General features: G+C 37.8%; 1 protein-coding gene across 1 annotated transcript; it reads right to left on the minus strand.

Moving 5' to 3' along the window:
• Positions 1–9,719: 9,719 nt before the first annotated feature.
• On the minus strand, positions 9,720–13,663 carry LOC121952806 (cornifelin homolog B-like). Its single transcript, XM_042499644.1, has 4 exons — positions 13,605–13,663; positions 11,695–11,805; positions 10,763–10,920; positions 9,720–10,169 (listed from the first exon to the last, which is right to left on the minus strand). Exons 2-4 carry the CDS (start codon positions 11,795–11,797, stop codon positions 10,047–10,049), a joined length of 384 nt encoding a protein of 127 aa, XP_042355578.1. The 5' UTR covers positions 11,798–11,805; positions 13,605–13,663; the 3' UTR covers positions 9,720–10,046.
• Positions 13,664–19,445: the final 5,782 nt, after the last annotated feature.

The raw sequence follows: 19,445 nt of genomic DNA on the forward strand, positions 1-19,445 counted from the left end.
TTGACTGCAGAGAGAGCTGCGCAAAATGAAATAATGACATCACTTGGGTCAGCAATGGTTTGGTCTGAAGACTATAACTTTGAAAATGCTGAATCTGAGGGTGTGAAGTTATGAAGTGAGTTTTTCAGACCTCTATAGCCTGCTCCTCATCTCTGTTTAAGACTTGCAGCTTGAGTCTGCAGTAGCCACAACTAGTATGACACACTCAAACTGAATTGTCGGTAATGCAGACAACAAGTTGTGAGAAGGAACAGGAATGTTGGAATACAAAAGCTGATATCTCCCTTGCCCGATATTGATATGGTGCCAAACCTGGCTTGTATACTGTGCAAATGAAGCTACACACAATTTAGTAACCACACCATTTGCACTGCCCATTAAAATACTAAACTAAAGTACCTGAGCAAGAAATGTTTTGACAGCAGGAAATAAAGCTCAGATAGACCCTGCTTCTTTTCATCTAGGGACTGTATACAAGTAAGATTCCAAAATTTCCATGTTTCAAAACATGAGGCACACTGCATTGCCTTGTCATGGTAAAGTCTAGGCAGCTCACACTTGCTCTGGCTCTGATTGAGGGTGACAGGCTGTTTCCAAAAAGCATGTTGGTCACAGGAACTAGAAAATAGTTGCAACAACAATTTCTTCAAGTGTCTCGCAGCTACCCCGGGGCAACATTGACATTAAGCTTGTTAGCTTCACACAAATCATGGATGCTACCACTTGTTGTCACAGAAAGCCTGCATTTCAATTTATCTGAATGGATAATAGAAAAAAAAAAGCCGGTGATGGTGGGAGATTTTCTGTTCTAAGTTGAAGTTTTAAGCAGAAATCCTCATCTTCTTTGCATCTGTCTCCTCTGCAGCATCAACAGTGGCCAGAGTTAATAAAGACAGCACAGCTCTGTCCAGCAACTCCACACAGAGCAAACCTTATTTTGTCCTGCTTCATGGGCATTATATGGCAAACTTTGCACTCAAACCTTGAAAGTTACCCAAAAACATTCCTCCTTACCTCAGATTTATTAAGAAACTGACACAGAAACAGTCTGATCATAAATGATCTGATCACTTTGATCATAAATGAAGTCTTCATGTTTTTTTACAGTTGCCATAAAGACAATTCCAAGCGCTTCCTTAGTCTTATCAGAAGCAGTATCAGTTGCAGTCCATGTCTTAATGAACATTGTCTCTCAGTGTTTCTCTGTCTGAGTCCTTGCCGGCTCTGGATGAGGCCTCAGAGGGCGACAGGACCATGTAAACATTCCCAGCCCTCAGAATCTGTCTGTCTGACGGGGGTGATGCATCTGTCCGGCCCATTTGTTTACCGGCCAAAGAATGTTAAGAATATAGGCCTCAGTCTATGTGTGTGTGTATGTATGTGTGTGTGTGTGTGTGTGTGTGTGTAATTTCATGTCCATGTGACCGTGCACTTAAAATAGAGAGTGTGAGGAGGCCAGGAGGACACATGGGCAGTGCGGGGTCACAAGTTTTGTTTCCTTTTGTATCGTCTTAATGTTTGTAATGATCCGATGGGATGTGGATCTGGTGAATATTGCATGGTGTTTAGTCTACCAATCACCACGGTGACAAAGAGTCTAGGTTTTGGGGGTGTGTAGGTGGTGGCAGGGGGTTGGGGTCAGAGTAGTTAGTGGTGTTGTGGGTCAGGGAGGACAGCACCAAAAATAAAAAATACAGCCAATAAGCTGCAGAGACCAGTTTTGCTTTGTTATCTGACTTTTTTTTTCAAATTTCAAATTGAAAAGAAACAAAACAAACTGTTTTCTGAAATAGCAGCAAATGAGAGCTGTATGTAGAGTGACCAGACTGGCTGGGCTGCACATGCGTGTGCCACGTGTAGTTTACCAGAAAGAGATTGGGAAATTTCTGAATACCGAAATTCTGATTTTTCTATCTAGGGCCGCCTATGTGTAACACAAGTCTTAACCTCTTAGATGGATCATTTAAAGTATTTGCTGCATATTTAAAACCAAGCTTGGGGAAATATGTCTGAAGTAATGCACAAAACATTGTTGTGAGGTCTCTTTTATGTTTTGCCTAATGTGGACTCATAAGGACTAAGAGACTCCCCATGGAGTTTTTCCGGTTGCAGTTACTTTATTTGCACCCATAAGTAGATTTGATTTGCAGTAGATGTGGCATCCATCTTATCACACATTTTAAAAACAACACAGACAACAGACAGACATGAAAAAAGCACTCAAGGCTCCAATAATAACTAAACAACTAAAAGAAATGAGTAAACTTTGCTGTATAGCACCTGTTCAGTGTTGCTTTTTGTTCTACACCTTAATACAATATACCTTTATAGAGAGGGAAGAAGATGAAATTCACTGTGCAAAGGGTGGGAGTCATCATTGTGGACCACTATTAATGCTACAGAGAAATGTTTTTTTTATGTATGGGTCCCCATTTTTATCACTACACACACAAAGATTCATGTTTCACACTGTTATTCATGTCACCCACTGATAAACAGGTGGTGGAAACATGTCAAGAAACACACTAATGCACCGAGAAAGGAAGAGAAGACGACTACTGCAAGCTAGTAAACATGGATGTAAACACTGTGGATTTAAAAAAAAAATCAGCTTAGCAAATGTTGGGTAAAAGACATTCATCATGTTTGTTTGACTTCACACAGTATGTGTTGGTGAGTAACACTGTGTAAACAGAATTTTTTTTTCTACAAAAAAAAAAAAAAAAAAACATCCACCGGGCAACTAGAGATCAGATTTGGTGAATCTGACTTTCAAGTCACAAAACTTTAGTCTGAAACCATTTATATGTGATTTCTCATGGACTTTAGCTGTTTGACTTAAAATAATTAGATTTTCCACCAAGACCCAAGAACGAATAGAAACTCAGATTTTCATGTGCAGAAACAAAAACTGGAGTTGTCATGTCAAGTGTTTTACCATCTACTTGAAAGTAATAAATATTTTACACACTGCAACTCTGTTTTAAATTTGGGAGGATATAGGACCTTGAATTTGGAACTTGGTGGTCTAGATTCTGGAATTGAGTCATGACCTCATAGCCAAGACTTGCGACTTACTTAAGGCTTGCAGATCAGTTAATCGTCTCTGTAAGAAGCAAATGTACAATATAAACGTAATACTGTCAACCGATGTTGTCAAACAAGGTTTCACATAACTCTTTCAAACTAATTAAGGGGGGATTTTATGGTTAAAATGGGTTTAAAATGTTAAAACATTTTTTAAAAAAAAAAGAAAAGAAATATGCCAGTAGCAACATTAAAAACAATGCTGAACCAAAGCATTACTGCACATTCTAAGGGAAGTAATTAAAAATAAATTTGGAACAGAAATACTTATGGACTCCAAAATACATAGTTTTTTAAGTGTGTGTTATGAAAGTGGAGAGCAGCTGTGAGACACACACACACACACACACACACGCCTCCATTACTGCCACAGCTAGTCTGGACAGTTTAAACTCCTGCTGACTGTGAAAGGTAGTTCCAACAGGCTGCACTCTTACCGTAACACACATTCATCCTCAGCTGTCTGCAAACGTTGGAGTCACTTTGGGATGTGACGTATCAATAGAATCCCATGCGATGGGAAACTTTGATTTGGATTGACCGACTTCTTATTCTTATTTGCATTCTGTTTATGTGCATCAAAAGTTTTGCGTCTCACAGAGCAAGGACAAAGAGGGCATCTGACAGTTGAAATGTCAAAATTACCATATGCTAAGATAAAGCTTTTGTAAAGTTATATCAACTAATCTGTAGACTATTAATTAATCACTGCACTATTAATAAATTAACTCTGACCTTTTTTCAAAACTCCTTATGCTTGGTTTAATCCTTTAAACCTGAGCATTTCAATTTATCCAGGAAGAATTTATAGTATTTTTCCCTATAAATATTTGTTTGTCAATGCAAAATTTTGATGCAAACTGGTCATTTTCAGTATTGTATTGACTGATATGGTATGAATATAAGGTTTTAGGATGTCAGGAATAAAAATATGTAAAAGTTAGATTTAAACATTTCCGAATCTGCAATAATCCCAGAAATGGCATGTGTTGTGTGGACTCTTCCTAAAAAATGTGCTGAAGTTAATTCAAATTTTTAAATAAAAATATAACAGAGGTCCTGAACTTTCTCTTGCATGTGCAGCGCAGCTAAATAGAGTTTGTTTAAATCACATTTTTAGTATCTTTAGGCCAAACAATGTTTTTATTTCTTAAACTAAACAAGTCTGTAAGGTCACCCTCCGACACAACAGAGGAACGATGACATCAACACAAGAGTTATAGATCTTATTCACCCTTTCAATGAACCTTGAGATGCACTTAGAGGGTTGTTTCCAGCAGCCGTATATCAAGGCGAACAACAGCCTGGATCTTCTTCACAGGAGCCTGGCATGAGTTTAACTCTCAGTACTGCCACCCAGTGGAAGAGGGGTGCATAATACAACTCCACCTAAAGTAGATGGGACATTTGTATATCCATTATATTCATTCATTATTCATTATATTCTTCTGTATGTATTACAACTACTGCAGCTATCAAAATGGCATTTAGTCAATAAAATGCTAGAAAAGAGAAAAAATGTCCATCATAAGCTCTGAGAGCCCAAAGTAATCTCTTCAGAGGTCTTGTTTTGTCAAACATACAGTCCAAAACCCACAGATGTTCAAATCACAATGATTTAAAAATCAGCAAATTCTCACATTTGGGATTCTGGAATTATAAATGCTGTACTTGTTAATGACTTAAACAAACAACTGATCATTAGCAGTGTTTGGAGTTGGTTTGTAATAAATTAGTTTGATAATTTTATATCAACATAAAACTTTTAATAGGACTGAAAAACGTAGCGAGATAACATGGTTTACAGAATGAGGGGGAAAACTAAAATATTAGACATCAAAGAGCTTTAAAGTTGTGATTGGATTCAAATCAGAAGGATTGCATGCAGTTTTTGGAGACTAATGAGACTGTGCCGCTGCTGTCCAGTGAGTTTGCCAAGTGTTCAAACCCTCTGCTATCTGACTGACAAGGTTCAGTAATCAAAGAATTTGTTGACCCTTCCTCCCCTTCACTGACCTCTCCCATCCCTCTCTTTCTCATTTGTCTGTATGTGTCACAGTACAACTACATATACACAAAATACCTACCCACAGAAATGAAGATAAGTGAAAATGTGTTTTATCTGTTTTTATCTTTATCTATTTTTACAATCCATTAAGATTAAACCAGAGTTTTTTAGTACCAGAAAATGCTCTCCACAGTTTGTCATGCAAACATTTTTGACAATGATGCCTGGAGGACAGCAGTATAATTTACATATTACATTTATTTCCAGGTATTTGCATTTAAGGTTTTGAATGTGACATCCAGAGTATTAATATAGTACTTAAATTTTTTTTTTTTTTTTTGGGGGGGGGGGGGGGGGGGGGGGGGGGGGGGGGGGGGGGGGGGTATATGAGTTTTTATATGTCTGTCTATTAGCTACTCCACTACATTTCCTAAATGAAATGTATACTTTTACTTTTCTAAATACATACTTTAGTAGATATCAGATACTTTAAGACATTTTTCTCAAGTAATATTCTAAAAGGGGACTTTAACTTCTACCAAGGTCATATTATAGTAAGAAATCGATATTTCTACTCAGGTGTGGCTTTCAGGTGCTTTATCCACTCCTGTTGCTATGTAACGATATAGCAACATAATGGCATCCAGAGAATGAAGGTTCGTTACCTCTCTGTGTGTAATCGGAGCTTCTGTGTGGTTTTTGATGTGGTTAGCAATCCAGACGTGCATGTATGTAAATGTACATGTGTATCTTGCCCACTCACTCCCAGCTCATCAAGTAGCACTGCTTTGTCAGTGCATCTCAGTGTCAGATACCAATATAATATAAAGAACGAGAAAGTTTGTATTGGGCAGGTAGGAGAGGAAATGGAAAGGTCAAACAAACTGAGGACTTTAACCCGGGAGGCAGCTCTTCTTTTCCTCTGTGAAACCAAAAGTCAGTGGAGTTATTTTAATAACAGCATAGTGTGCTCGTATGTGTAGTATCTCATCCTTTATGGAATTAGATTTTGCTGTTTTCATTTTTAAGTGTTAAAAGGCAAAGACAAAAAAATGTGTTTTTGTCATTCCAGTAAATTCACCCTTTAAATGCTTTTTTTTTACTGTTTTAACATATCAGTGCAGATGAGGAACTTGGATGGGACAATGTTAGTTTGGATGCCAAACTGTGAACAAGTAAAAGATGTCGCTGCTTGTGTGGATGTCAGCTCCCCCACAGGAATTTTTTAGAGCATTATGGGATGCCAAAAGTCTCCACTGAAGCCAGAGCTAAATTTATTATGGGGTTCTTTAGGACATAGTGACTCACAAGCAATCGCAACCTGAAGATTGTTATAGACACTGAAACACTAAGATCATTGAGGGATAAGATCATTCTTGCCCTGCATGCCCTTTTGCCCCTGCCCTCTGCCTCCCCTACACACGCACATGCTGCAACATCACCAACCTCTACCTATCCGTCTCTCACTATCAGCTGCTCCCTGCTGCCGTTGTTTTGAGAGGTCAGAGCTGTTTGTTTGCTCGGAGGCCCGTCGTCTGATAGTGTGTGTCGGACTACGCCTGGCCCTCCCGTCCCATCTTAACCTGAGCTGTTATCAGCGGACTCTCCGGCAACTCCAACCTTGTCTTTTAAAAGGAACACTTCCCCTGGAAATTATGGACAGATAGACGGTGTCTCTATCTGTCATGGTGGAGACCTCGGGACAGACAGGATGACACTCAAGCAGATTCCACGTGCTACAGGTTCAAATCCATCCTATGACCTCTGATTTAAATCTCAGGGTTCCCTCATTACCTATAGTTACAGCTCAACTTTGTTTTATTCACTATTACTAAAAAAACAGATTTTTTCTTTTAAGGAGCAGATTTACATTCCCACACATCTTATAGTTGTCATGTTTCCTAAAGGATACAATGTAGTTTCAAAAAATAAATAAATAATTCCTTAAACGTGTGTAGGATTTAGGCAAACATATTGGCAAAGTGGGATGTAATATGAGTATGTTTTTACTTAGTGTATAATAACCTAAAGAGTCTTTGTGTTTTTATTAACTTAGTCGTTTATATAGGGAGTGGGTCCTCATCCACTGAGTCCACCAGTTGCATGTTTCCCCAGTAGCCCAGACTGGACAAACCAAACACTCGCTCTAAACAGGCTTTCACATTAGCCACCATAGATTTCAGCCCCCTCAGGGCAAACCAAACAGCATTCAGTGTTTTTACCAGGTTAAATGTTTATTTTGGAGAGGGGAGAAAGCTCTGTTGAAATTCAGCTCCATTTAAAAACTAGACCATGAACAATGAAGGGATACTAACCGGGAGCTCACACTTGGCACATGGTAGAAGTTTCAGCTGGTTGCAGTCTGCCACTACATACTAAATCCTACACACTGCTCCCTTAAAAGAAAACTAAGAAACAGATCCAGAGAAAACATGAATTAACCACACAATATGGGACTGATCCACTGTAATTAATTTTCCTCCACTGTAATTAAACAACTCATGCTGGCATCTCTGTGAGGGTGTGCTTAGCTTACCTTGCGCAGCATCTGGATTATCACAATATCACAAAATCACTTAGAAATTGCAGGATCATGAAAATCACATGAAAATCCATCATATCAGGCCTTAAATAATGTATTTGTGCCAACACCACCAGTGGTTTGCACCAGTCAGCATGCTATGAGGAGCCACTGGCAGCTATGGGCGTGGTTTCATTGTGTACAACAATACCTGGAGATGACTGTTCGTTCAAAACAACAACGACTCTTGAAGAGGTTAGGGTAAAATCCGCAATCGCATTAGTTATATCAGAACTAGAAAGTATTTCTTATTGAAAGGGGATGAAAGAATGTCAATGATGGCTTTTTGTGATGGAAAAGATGTTTTTGCTCTCTTCTTCACTGGCTCATTATGATGCTGATGGACAGATGATTCATCCAATCACCTGCCAAGTTTTTTTTTTTAAAGTGCTTTTACCAAACCGTTTCTAAAGACGACTTCTGTGTATCAAACCTACGATAATTTTGTATAAAAGAAACAATAAAAACTTATGCGCTCATTTAGTCAATGTATCCAAGCAATAAAAAATAACACAAATCCCGTTTGGGTTTTCAGAAACATCCCTCACCTCAGCACAGAGTCATCTGGCTGGAAGTGCAACCGTCCGTGTGACCACAAGAGAAAGAAAAAGAAACTGATAAAATTACTCCCCCAACACTGGATCAAACCCAGCAGGGAGGGAAGTGCCAACCACCTGATTAAGCAACGTGGAGGAAATGAGGGAAGCAAAGGGGTCCATTTTCTTCAGGAGTGGGAAGGAAAAACCCAGAAGAAAGAATGGGAGGGGATGAAAGAGGGGGGCTGTAGGTGGGATAAGCTGTGTACATATGTGTGTGTGTGTTTGGGGGGGTGTTGGAGGGTGTGCGGGGTTAAAGTCACAGATTTTAAATCAGTTCTTTGGCCTTTAACGGGCGCAACAGAAGCCCAGTATGAGAAAGCAGAACAAAGAGGGCAGCAGTGGCCTCGACCAATTAACATTCCTGCAGCCTTTATGAGCCGCCTGGACCCGCCCCTTCACTCACACCTCGTAAAAGTCACAAACATCAATTCTTGCAAACCATAACTGTCATTATAATCCCATTAAAAACAACCCACTGAGCAATTTACAGTGAACACCAGGGCCAAGTGTGCCAGCAGAAGGGAGGGATCGACTCCCCTGGAACGCAAACCGGACTAAACTAATGGGAAAGTTTATTGTGAGTAATTTGAGAAACATGACATGATAGAGACTCCATAAGTTCATCGTGCAAACTGAACAACAGAAAAAAGAGGTTAAATCTCTTCTTCCCCATCCTTTTTTTAAATTTATTGGATCTTGGCAAACATCTAGGTGACCAAATAGTACAGATGGTGTCATTTAAAGACACGTTTTTTTCTGCCACTAGAGGGCAGAAAAACACCAAATGACACCACAGCAAATGCTTAGCCACCACGTCTACTGTTGTTATGCCTGATTTGGTCTCCTTTTTGGTCTCCACCAACTCCTCAATATCTGGCTCTTTAGCTGCCAAATGCCGCACTTTTTTCCACCAGCTAGTTGATAACGAAAGCATTCTGTGTTGTAATGTGTAGAAAAGGTTTGTTTAATATAGTAGTTCTGATCCACTGTGACCCTACATGGCCTCAACCTCCGTAAAACATATCTCCTCATTTTGAGGAGTGTGGCTCCCTCTAGCTTTTGTGCCAGGTTTTACATTAATATTTAAAGTGAACTTAAGTTATATGGGGAGTTTTTTGTGCAGTTTGCCCTTTCTGTGTTATACATTTGTTAACTGATTTTTATATGTATGCTTCTTTACATTCTCCTTACAGTGTGCCATATGAATATACAAAGAAATAACACCATACTGTAGTCATCTAACTGATTTAATTGGCCATGACTCAATAATTTATAAAAGTAAACTTAGCAAATATTACATTAGCAGACATGAAATAAAATATAAAAATACTTAAAGTAAATGTGCATATTTACAGCAAATAAAAATAGAACTCTCAGTGGTTGCACAACAAAATTTAAGCAAAACAACAAAACAAGTTTTCTTGCTGAAGAAGAAGAAGAAGAAGAAGAATCCATTAATGAAGCAGGTTGGCAAATAATAAACTAAAAATTAAACATGGTACACGGAAATTACATCTTAAACTATGAAATACACTGATAAACTGAATTCCAGGTTGGGGGAATTCATGGTTAATAAATGCTCATGAAGAACAACCTATACACCAGTGAAAAGTTGCTGCTGCATATGACCAGTGGTAACTTTGTTGACGTTTTTCAGTCTTTCAGTGATGTGTTTTTTAATCAATCAGTCCGTGTGGAAGTAGCAGGTGAAGCAGATTGTGTCTTACAAACGTGACAGCCGTGGTGCTGGTGATGAGTGAGGCGAGGGCAGTCATGTGTTCTTGGCGCTGACTAGAACGACTTGAATGTCTCTTCTCTTCAGCTCTCTGGACATTTGACACCAGCTGCAGGACGTACAGAAGGTTGCAAACGCACAGTCCCTACACATGGTGTCCTGCAGGTAAAACACAGTGATAATAAAGTCAACAACAGGTGAATTATCAGATCTACAGGCTGGATCTTGCACAGCCTTGGTATGTGTAAAGGAGGAAATTTGTAATGAACCATTGATTTTAATTATTAATTAATTAAATAATTTACGTTCTAGCCCTAAGAGTACTATGACTGTCCTCCCAGGAAAAATGACACATCAGTCTGACCGTGACTGAGTAGTTCATTTAACCATGATAATAGAGAGGTTATCTTATATTTCTTAAACCCAACTATGATCTTTTCCCAACTTTAACCAATTAAAGAATTCATTGCATTTGTTCAAAATCTTTCTGCCATCTTGACCACGATTCAAATGCTTTAATAAATACTAACTCTCACATCTGATATAATATTAATGACTGCAAATGATTTATTTTGGTTCAGTGAGGGTTTTTTTAGTTTGTTGAGTGAATTATCTCCGTTGGTCTTCATAAAATTACACTTTTAGTAAATAAAGGTCAAGAATAACAGATTAGGATTTTAAAGCAACCAAGAGAAACTTTTTTTTTTGTTTTTTTTGCCAGCTGACATCATCAACAAGAATTGTGGCCTTACTTTGATGCCATAACGCTGCCGCATGGAGACCCGCATGGACATGGTGATGGGAGGGATGCAGCCGCCAAAGATCTCCAGCAGGGGGAGACAAAGACACTGGCCGTACTTCTTGGTAGTTATACAGGCAAAGCAGGGACAGCACCAGAAAGCAAAACAACCTTAACCAGGAAAAAATAAAGTAAAACACACCGAAGAGCAACAGATAATCTGTTTCTGATTAACGACACACCTACAAACACTCTGAGACAAAGACACACCTACAAACACTCTGAGACAAAGACACACGACACACTCTTACACAAGATGATTTAAGATGCAAATAAAAATGGGGAAATAAGTAAATAAATAAATCACAAGTTCCTTCTCATTCACAGTCTTAGGTGCAGTATGAAACTTTTCTCTTACATCAGATTTGTTGGTATTATTGAAAAACTGATGTAATTTCATATAATATGGATTGAAGTTTTTATCAATATCATTTTGTTCAATATTTTACAGCTGTGTTGGTGTTCTATGAACAAATGAGATTAGTAATTTTGGTAAGTTTATTGGGAGTTACAGACTGAATCAGTAAGGAAACAACTAAATGACATTGTGCTGTAATCCTCTAAATTTCTATGAAGCTGGTATTGACAAAATATGTTTTTAGCGTATTGGAAAACTGCAGCGAATTGAGGAACAAAGACTTGCTATTTAAGTGAGCAAACAAGGTTCCTTTGTCCCAGAGGCAGAACATGACTTTCCGTGCACAGAGATAAAATTCAAGTCTGAACTGATTAAACTAGCTTTTAACTTCAGTCTTAAAAAGTAACACGATAAATATGTGATGTCAGATTTTAAAAGGCTTGATTTTATAAACATATTTATAAGTTTATCATTCAGCATTTGCAGTGGTGTGAATGTGAATCGTGCACTGAAGCTCACACACTTACACTCTGGCACATCGTCACAGCAATCACATATCCCAGATCCCCACTCATCAGATTCTCGGATCATCACAGGCTGAGGCTGCCTGATGACCATCTTGGAAGACATGATTTCGTCTAGAGAAAGAAGTTAGGATGTACAGTCCACGTTACACATTTTTACCAATGTCACTTGTATAAGATACGAGTATATACAATGTGCCAAAAAAAACTCTGGCAGCTGGTGAAACCCTTGCTACAACATTGAAACAAAATAAACAATCGAAAGGAATATTTAATATCATACTTGACTTCCTTGAAATGTGTCAGCATGAGAAATAAGATGTTAACCTGAGATATTTTTTGTGTTTTTGTCATGCTAATATGTTAATGTCATGCATTTGGTAAAAAAAAAATGGTCAAGCATGTGGGGCAACTTTGCAAGCTTTCAAGCTACATTGTGAGGAGCATGTAGATTGAAACATTATGTGTATGCGTATGAATGGAGGCAGTTGTGGGTGGTTTTGGGTAAAATGTATGTAAAGGTGGATGGATGAACACAAAGACACGGCACCAAATTTGGGTCAGGAGCTAATAATGAAGAATATGGTAGAAACCAATAAACACATACATTACATACAATTTCAAGCCCAAATCTACTTCTTTTGTTGTTGTTTGTTTGTTTGCTTTGTTGTTGTTTTGTTTTTTGCTTTTGTTTTTTGTTCTCTGAAATTTGTACATGCTGTTCCTGTGATCTTAAAGGATCCAGGAATATTGATGAGAATTTGGGGGCTGTATAGGATCAGGGAAATGGAGTGCTGAACTCCAGATTTAGGTTTGATGGGGTTAGGTTTGTTTTAGGTCACACTCTCTTTCTCCTCTTTTTTACTGTTTTCTGCCTCGTTTTTAAGGATATATCTAACAACAATTTAAGTGTAACAGCAAAAGTACAAAGTTTGATGGAAAGTATTATGCAGGTTTACATATATGTTTGTATAACTCAGTTTGTTATGCCCATACAAAAATCTCAAAAATCACTAAATAAGTGATGTTAAAAAATATTCATGGGATCATAATCTAGTGAGCGGACTTTTTTTTTTCTTCTCTAAGCACCTTGCATGGTACGATGGTTTGCTAACTTTAACCCAGTAGCTATTTACATAAGTAAACAGCCATGGTGACAAAGGTCCCCTCACCTTAATGAAGAAGTCATTTTAACCAAATCTATGATTGTTCCCTGACTCTAACCAAGTCCTTTTGTGCCTAATCTAAACCTTAAACATTGCACCGTCGGATCAAACAAACACTTTAACTTTTGGTTTTGGAAGGCACTGACTAATAATGCTGTCCAGCCAACAGTTCAGAAAAGACTATATGTCTCTTTCAAAGTTTTTCAGATTATGACAAACAAAACCCTTTCACTCATTTAAGAAAATCTACTTGAGTTGCTGTGGTCATTTGAAAAATAAAACGCCTCAGAGTTAACCATTGTTTGTACTTTAAGAAAGAGCCAAAGAAATAACAAAAATGGCCCAGATCAAACATCTTCTCTTCTCTCTGCATACACTTCATGAGTCTTAAGCTCAACATTTAGAAACATTTCTTAAGTATAACTCTAATTTTAGGTCCTCAAATCATCAGTTATTCGATTTATCATGTTCATCAAATTTATGAAATAAATAGGCTTTAATGATATACATTTAACTGAACACAATGCATGGTTTATGGTGATACAAATTTAATTAAATATTTTTTAAAACTAATAAATATCATAGCAAATTGCTTTTAAGTAGAGTTTGTGAAGTGTTTTCCAAACATTAAAAAAACAATAAATCATTACATGAGAGAAAAATAAAATGACATAAATACTAAATATAGACAGGTAAAGAATAACAAGAGCAAATCTTTAATTTAATTTAATTTGAATAATGTCTCACCTGTGTATTTGTGTGATAAGAGAGCTCTGAGTCGGACGTCTGTTCACAGCAGATGTCTGCACTGAGAAACTGTCATTTCTCAGTCTGTTCAGAATACCTGCACACAACAGAACAAACTGGATAAACCAGTCCATCCTGCACTCCTTGAGCATCACCTTGCTATTATTTATTGTAACGAGCAGAGAATTAAAACGAGGGTGAGGCCATGACATGACCAATGCCACACACAGGTCATGATATTAATCACCTGAAACACAAAGCTCTGGATGTAAACTTTGTGTTTATTTCTTTAAATGGATGACAACAGTCAACATCAATATGGTTTCAGTAGTTACAAATCATGGTTCGTAGAACTGTGATTGACATATCAGCATTGTATGGCAGCTTTTACCATGAGCCATGAGAAAAACACTTTCATGTTTCACAGTGTTCAGTCATCACTGCAAAATTTTCACAACAGAAAGAATAACAATAACAATGAAATAAGCTTATAAACAGCATCCAAGTCCAAGTGTCTCAAAGGCCCCATTTACCTCTGGTATTATCATGGGATGGGTTTTGTAATAATATCAAATATTGATAAGCATCTTTGTTGCAAGACCTGTTTGGATTTTGTAAACGGTTATGTAGGGCTGGAAAACTTTGTAAAAGACACTTGCGAGCAATTGCTTCTACTTGTAGCTTTTGACTGGCAGCTAAGAAGAAGCCAAAGAAGCAGTGAGAGATGACCTCTTAGCATGCTAGGTGGATTTTTTGTCTTGATAATGTGACCACAGTACATGGATTATATCATCTTGGCTGATATCCAATCACAATGCAAGACAGACGTCCAGATGTGGTTTAGCCAATCTAATGGTATTCTGATCACAGTGTGCTTGCATTTCTACCAGACGTACAGATGCAATATATAGATACAAATGAAATATTAAAATCAGGTGTAAAACATGGGGTCAAAGTGTTTTACTATTTCTTGCATAGTCATCCATCCTCTCTCACTATATGATTGTTAGTACAAAATGGCAGCTCAAGAAATTTGTCCCAAGGAACTGGCATGGATATTATATGGGATCTTTTTTTGGTGATGGAGGAAAAGGTTTTTTCCTTTCTTTCCTTTATATTTGGTCACAAGAATTGACAGGTTATGAAACAGTGGTATTGTGTCTCTTTGTCATCATTATGCATCTTTTTGTGGTTTTGGCTTCCTGTTGTTGTACTGCTTTTTATGTATCCCATTTCTGCTTTTGCTTTGTTTGTCAAAGCACTTTGTAAGCTTTGTTTTTAAGGGTACTATTATGTATTTATTTATTTTAAATTAAAGTTCAGACAACTAAAACTGCTTGGTTACTGGCCATGGCCTTGGGAAAGACAGTCATTATTTGCATGACAACAAGAGGTTTCTAGGTCAAAAAAGTATGACCAAATAAGCAGTGGCTTGGTTTTTCTGGTAGGAAGGGTTTCTAAAACTCTGAGCTCTTTGGTGAAAAATGTTCATGAAATGTTGGATTGAGGAAGCACCTACATTTCTCTTTTGTCGTGTACAGTGAGCAATAATAGCTGGGATCAAACCTGTGAAATTCAGGCCTCACAACCAACAAGTCATCCTTTTTGCTCACAAAGTATTTGAATGTAGAAGTTATGTAACAGGTGGTTTTGGGACAAAAAGGCCACCTGTCTGTAGTCTTTTAGAAAATCTGGGCAGAAATCGTGACCAAATAAAGCTCCCCCAACCTTTAACAATCACTGTTGACAAACCTTTTTAATGAGACACAACAGCAACTGCAAGCCACAAACCACAGTAAAGGCTGTGAATGAAGGAGAACAAAATCTCTGAGAAGATACTGGCTGTAAATAAAGCAACATAAAGATTTCAAAAATAACGGAAGCAAATTTCAATGAAATGAGAAGAAAAAGGGGGGTTTATAAAAACAGAAACTAATTTCCTTAGTAACCGAGCAGCTGCCCTGCCCCGCATTCCTGCTTACAAAGAGAGCTGAATGCCACAGTGATGACCTGCTGTACATCATCATATCAAACACAGTGACAGCTTTAGTAACTGTTACTAACTTGAGCATTTCCTGGAAATACTGTGTCATTCAGTGAAGCATTATGACGGTATGGGCACGTCACTGAAGCTAGCAGATTTATCATCTGTGTGTCTTCAGCTGTCACAGGTTTCTTGCTGATGTATGAATGAGCCACTATTTATATTCAGGTGCACAGGTGTACCTCCTCCACCACAAACACCTCCTCCTCATATGCTGTAGCCTTTATATCATCCACGTCACCAAGATATGTATGCATGTTACAGCTATCTGTGAATTTATATAATAAGTATTACAATAATTATTTAAAAAACTGAAACTACTTTTTAATAATCCCATTTTCAGTATGTTCACTTCTTAACCATTCCACAGCTGTCCTAATCACTAATTGATCTTGCTTACTGTAAATCATGTTTGTCACCTTAGTCTTGCAGGAGGACATAAAACTTTGGGTGTGTGGAGACATAACACCCCACCCCCCACCCCCACCCCTAATGGTGTGTTCTTTTTCAAAAAAAAATGTTTTGTTTTGGGATTTTTTTTTTTCAAAAAAGATATCCCTGCATGTAAAAAAAAAAGTTTGCCAATTGAAAATTTTCTACCATAAACACAACTTGCCTCTATTTGAATGCTAACACGTGATTCAGCAGACTTGTCTCTCCTGAAAGCTCATCTTCAACGGTCTCTCTTACTCATTCATATCTATAAAAGCATCAATGAAGAGTGATTTTATCAGAAACAGTATTAAAACTCTTTGCTTTCCTCTGAACATTTAAAAACCTTTTGAAGGGCTGAAAGTTCTTGAAAGAAAGAGGCTGAAGTAGCTCAGGGAGAAATTATTTTCCAACTTCAGCTTGCCCATAGGCAAAAAATAAGTAGCTGACAGAAGTTTAATTTCCCCTGCTGACATGTTTTAAAGTATGTTTAAAAATGCTGTTTACAGTAACATGGTTTTCCTAAAGAAAAAAAACTCAGTAAAGGGTCTGGAAGCAAATCTACTCTTTCTCCCTTGTTGTCAAATTCTGGCATCTGCCCCAACCACCACAGCTGCTTGTGCTTAGTTCTGCTTTCTAACACTGGTATAGCACAAAAACAAAGTTTGGACAAGGCTCTGGCTATGGGGACTATAGTGCACTAATTTTAGTAATTGTAAAACACAGAATAAATCTGCTATGAAGTCCACATTCTCACATGTTATCACATAATTATCTATTAGAGGTCCAATCAAAGTTTGCATAAAGATATATTTTTTAAGTCCACTCTATGCAGGAGGTTTCAGGTTTCTTCCTCGAGTATATTTGAACCCAAGTTTTTGAGGAAGCACTCAGACATTTCCTCCTTCAGTAAAGGAATGCAACAACACAGCTCTGGTGACAAACTTCCCCTACATACAAGTTAGTATACTATAGTCAAGGTCTGATATTTTAGGGGATATAAACATAAAAAACCTTTTTTTTTTAATGTGGAGAGGATCTTTTAGATTGCAGAAAATGTGTAGGAAATGTTGCAATAGTGACATTGCTCAGGACAAGGATTGCATTGCATGTTTCACCTAAGGGTGACCTAGATATGCAGACCCAAATTCAATGTAACAAAGCAACATTTCACCCTGTGCAACTGTGTAGCTTGTTTTTTGTCAATAAGAGTGTGTATTCAGCAGCCTTCCCAATACTTTTGACCCAGATATGAGGCAGCACAAACTGAGTGAACTGCTGTAAGACCCAGCTCTCACTCTCCCTCTGGGAACATATATCCAGAGAGTTCTATGAATGGAGGGGGGAAAGCTCAACATGTGAACAGCAGATTTTGAAGGCCAACAACCACATGATTATGGAAATCTTTACATATTTGAAATAGTCGCAAGTAGTTAAAATTGAAACCTCGTGTTTTTGACTTGCATCTTAATACTCAGTCATGCACGTGCAACAGCTGCAAACATGTGAACAGAGCCAGTACAAAGCAGTGGATGAAAGTTAATAAAACATTGGAGTTGTATTTTGGAAAAAGAAACCCCTTACTTCCAAGGATGACATACCAGTTACACACACTGAGTCAACAAAGGAATTGATCAATATCTGATATGCTGAAAATAAACCAAATGCCCAAATGTGTAACTTCAAATTAGATATATGTTCATGTTCTTTCCTGTGTTACATCTGGCCTACATGACTGCAAAAACTTGAAACTTGAAAACCACCTTTTCAGGAGTGCACATTCCTGAGTAAATTGCCATAGGGCTACCTATAGGTGAGTTTCAATTCACAAAAATGGCACCCAAGAGTAAAAAGAAAGGGTTTAGAGCTTGAAGTCCTGCAGTTGAAAATCAGAAAATGAAACATAACAAATGTAGCAGGGTTAGTAGTCATAGTTGGAGACCCAAAACAATTTGAAAATGTTTTTAACTGCGAGCACTGTTTAAGTAGACAGAGAGAATCATTTAACAGGGAGTGAGATTCCAAGTAAAAAAACTTCTTGCTAAAAAAGAAAGTGGTACATGACTAAAGTGGGAGAATACGTATCTGTACATGACTTGAATAACAGACCTGGACCACTCATGGAAAACTGGTGTATTTGCCAGATGTTTTCAGATCACGTGTAGTTAAAAGAGAATCTGTTTGTTCAGGGGTTATTGTATGAAGTCCAATGTGTATATATTCCTGAACCCTGCTACTTTGTGCAAGAACTGGTTGTTAAATATGTGGTCATTTAACACACACACACACACACGCAGGCACACACACACACACACACACACGCGCACGTGCACACACACACACACACACACACACACACACACACAATAAACCTAGGTGTTCTGCGTTGTCTACAGCAGATAGACCTTCTGAACTGAAGACCATGGACCAAATGCCTGATCAAAGCAAACAGACAGCAGAGCGGCAGCCCTGCAGACTGAGGTTACAGTCCGTCCACAGTCAACACAATCCAGACCTTTTGTACAAAATCTAATACAGAGGTGGATAAGTTGAACAACAAGCCAAATGAGTGCAGAGAAAAAAAAATGATTACAAGATTAATTTTACCGAAATTACGTATTTAGCAGCTAGAGCAACTCTGTCACCTGAATATTCTGCTTATGAATTAATAGAATAATAAATACCTAGTTATGCTAACCAGAGCATAATTTTCATTTCTTATGTTTCAGTTTCGGCAAATCATAGGGCTTGGTTAAAGTAAAAAAAAAAAGGTCTTAACTGAATTCCGAAAATTTCAACTCTGATTTAAATCAAAAGGAAGTAAAGATTTACATTTCCAGTATGGTGGCTTAAATCTGCATATATTGGGGTTTTTTTGGCCACTTGGGGGCAGTACAGCATGTAATTTTTTTTTTTTTTTTTTTGCAGTTCACCAACACTTTGGCTTCATTTAAGACATAACCCATACAAGCAATTTAGGGAGAAGATGTGCCACATTATGTATCTTACGGGCATTTATGATACATATCATTGTCCTTTGGTCATGTCTCGCTTGAACTGTTGGCTAGTCTTTCTAGTCATACTGCTTTGTTTCATTAGTTTTCAAAAATGAGCCCACAAATATGGACAACATGAGCATTAAGTACAGATAGAAGGCTCCATCCATGTCCAAATTCATATGTAATGTTAAGCATAAATGAGCCTTTATGCACTTATCTCACACCTATCAGAGGGGAAGTGTAGTTGCAACAGCTGCTCTGTAGACTGTCCACATCTGTTACATCTTCAAGCATTCTCATTTTGGATTTAGGCTTAACGAGGTTTACCCACAGACAAATTGTTGCCTAAAAGTTGTTGTGTCTACA

This window comes from Plectropomus leopardus, chromosome 13, assembly GCF_008729295.1.
Source record: "Plectropomus leopardus isolate mb chromosome 13, YSFRI_Pleo_2.0, whole genome shotgun sequence".
Taxonomy (NCBI): domain Eukaryota; kingdom Metazoa; phylum Chordata; class Actinopteri; order Perciformes; family Serranidae; genus Plectropomus; species Plectropomus leopardus.

Coding starts and splice junctions, on each gene's coding strand:
- LOC121952806 (XM_042499644.1), bottom strand. CDS start 11,797: ATGTCTTCCAAGATGGTCATCAGGCAGCCTCAGCCTGTGATGATCCGA. Junction 10,921..11,694: donor CTGTGACGATGTGCCAGAGT/GTAAGTGTGTGA, acceptor TTCCTGGTTAAG/GTTGTTTTGCTTTCTGGTGC. Junction 10,170..10,762: donor GGCAGCGTTATGGCATCAAA/GTAAGGCCACAA, acceptor TTTTACCTGCAG/GACACCATGTGTAGGGACTG.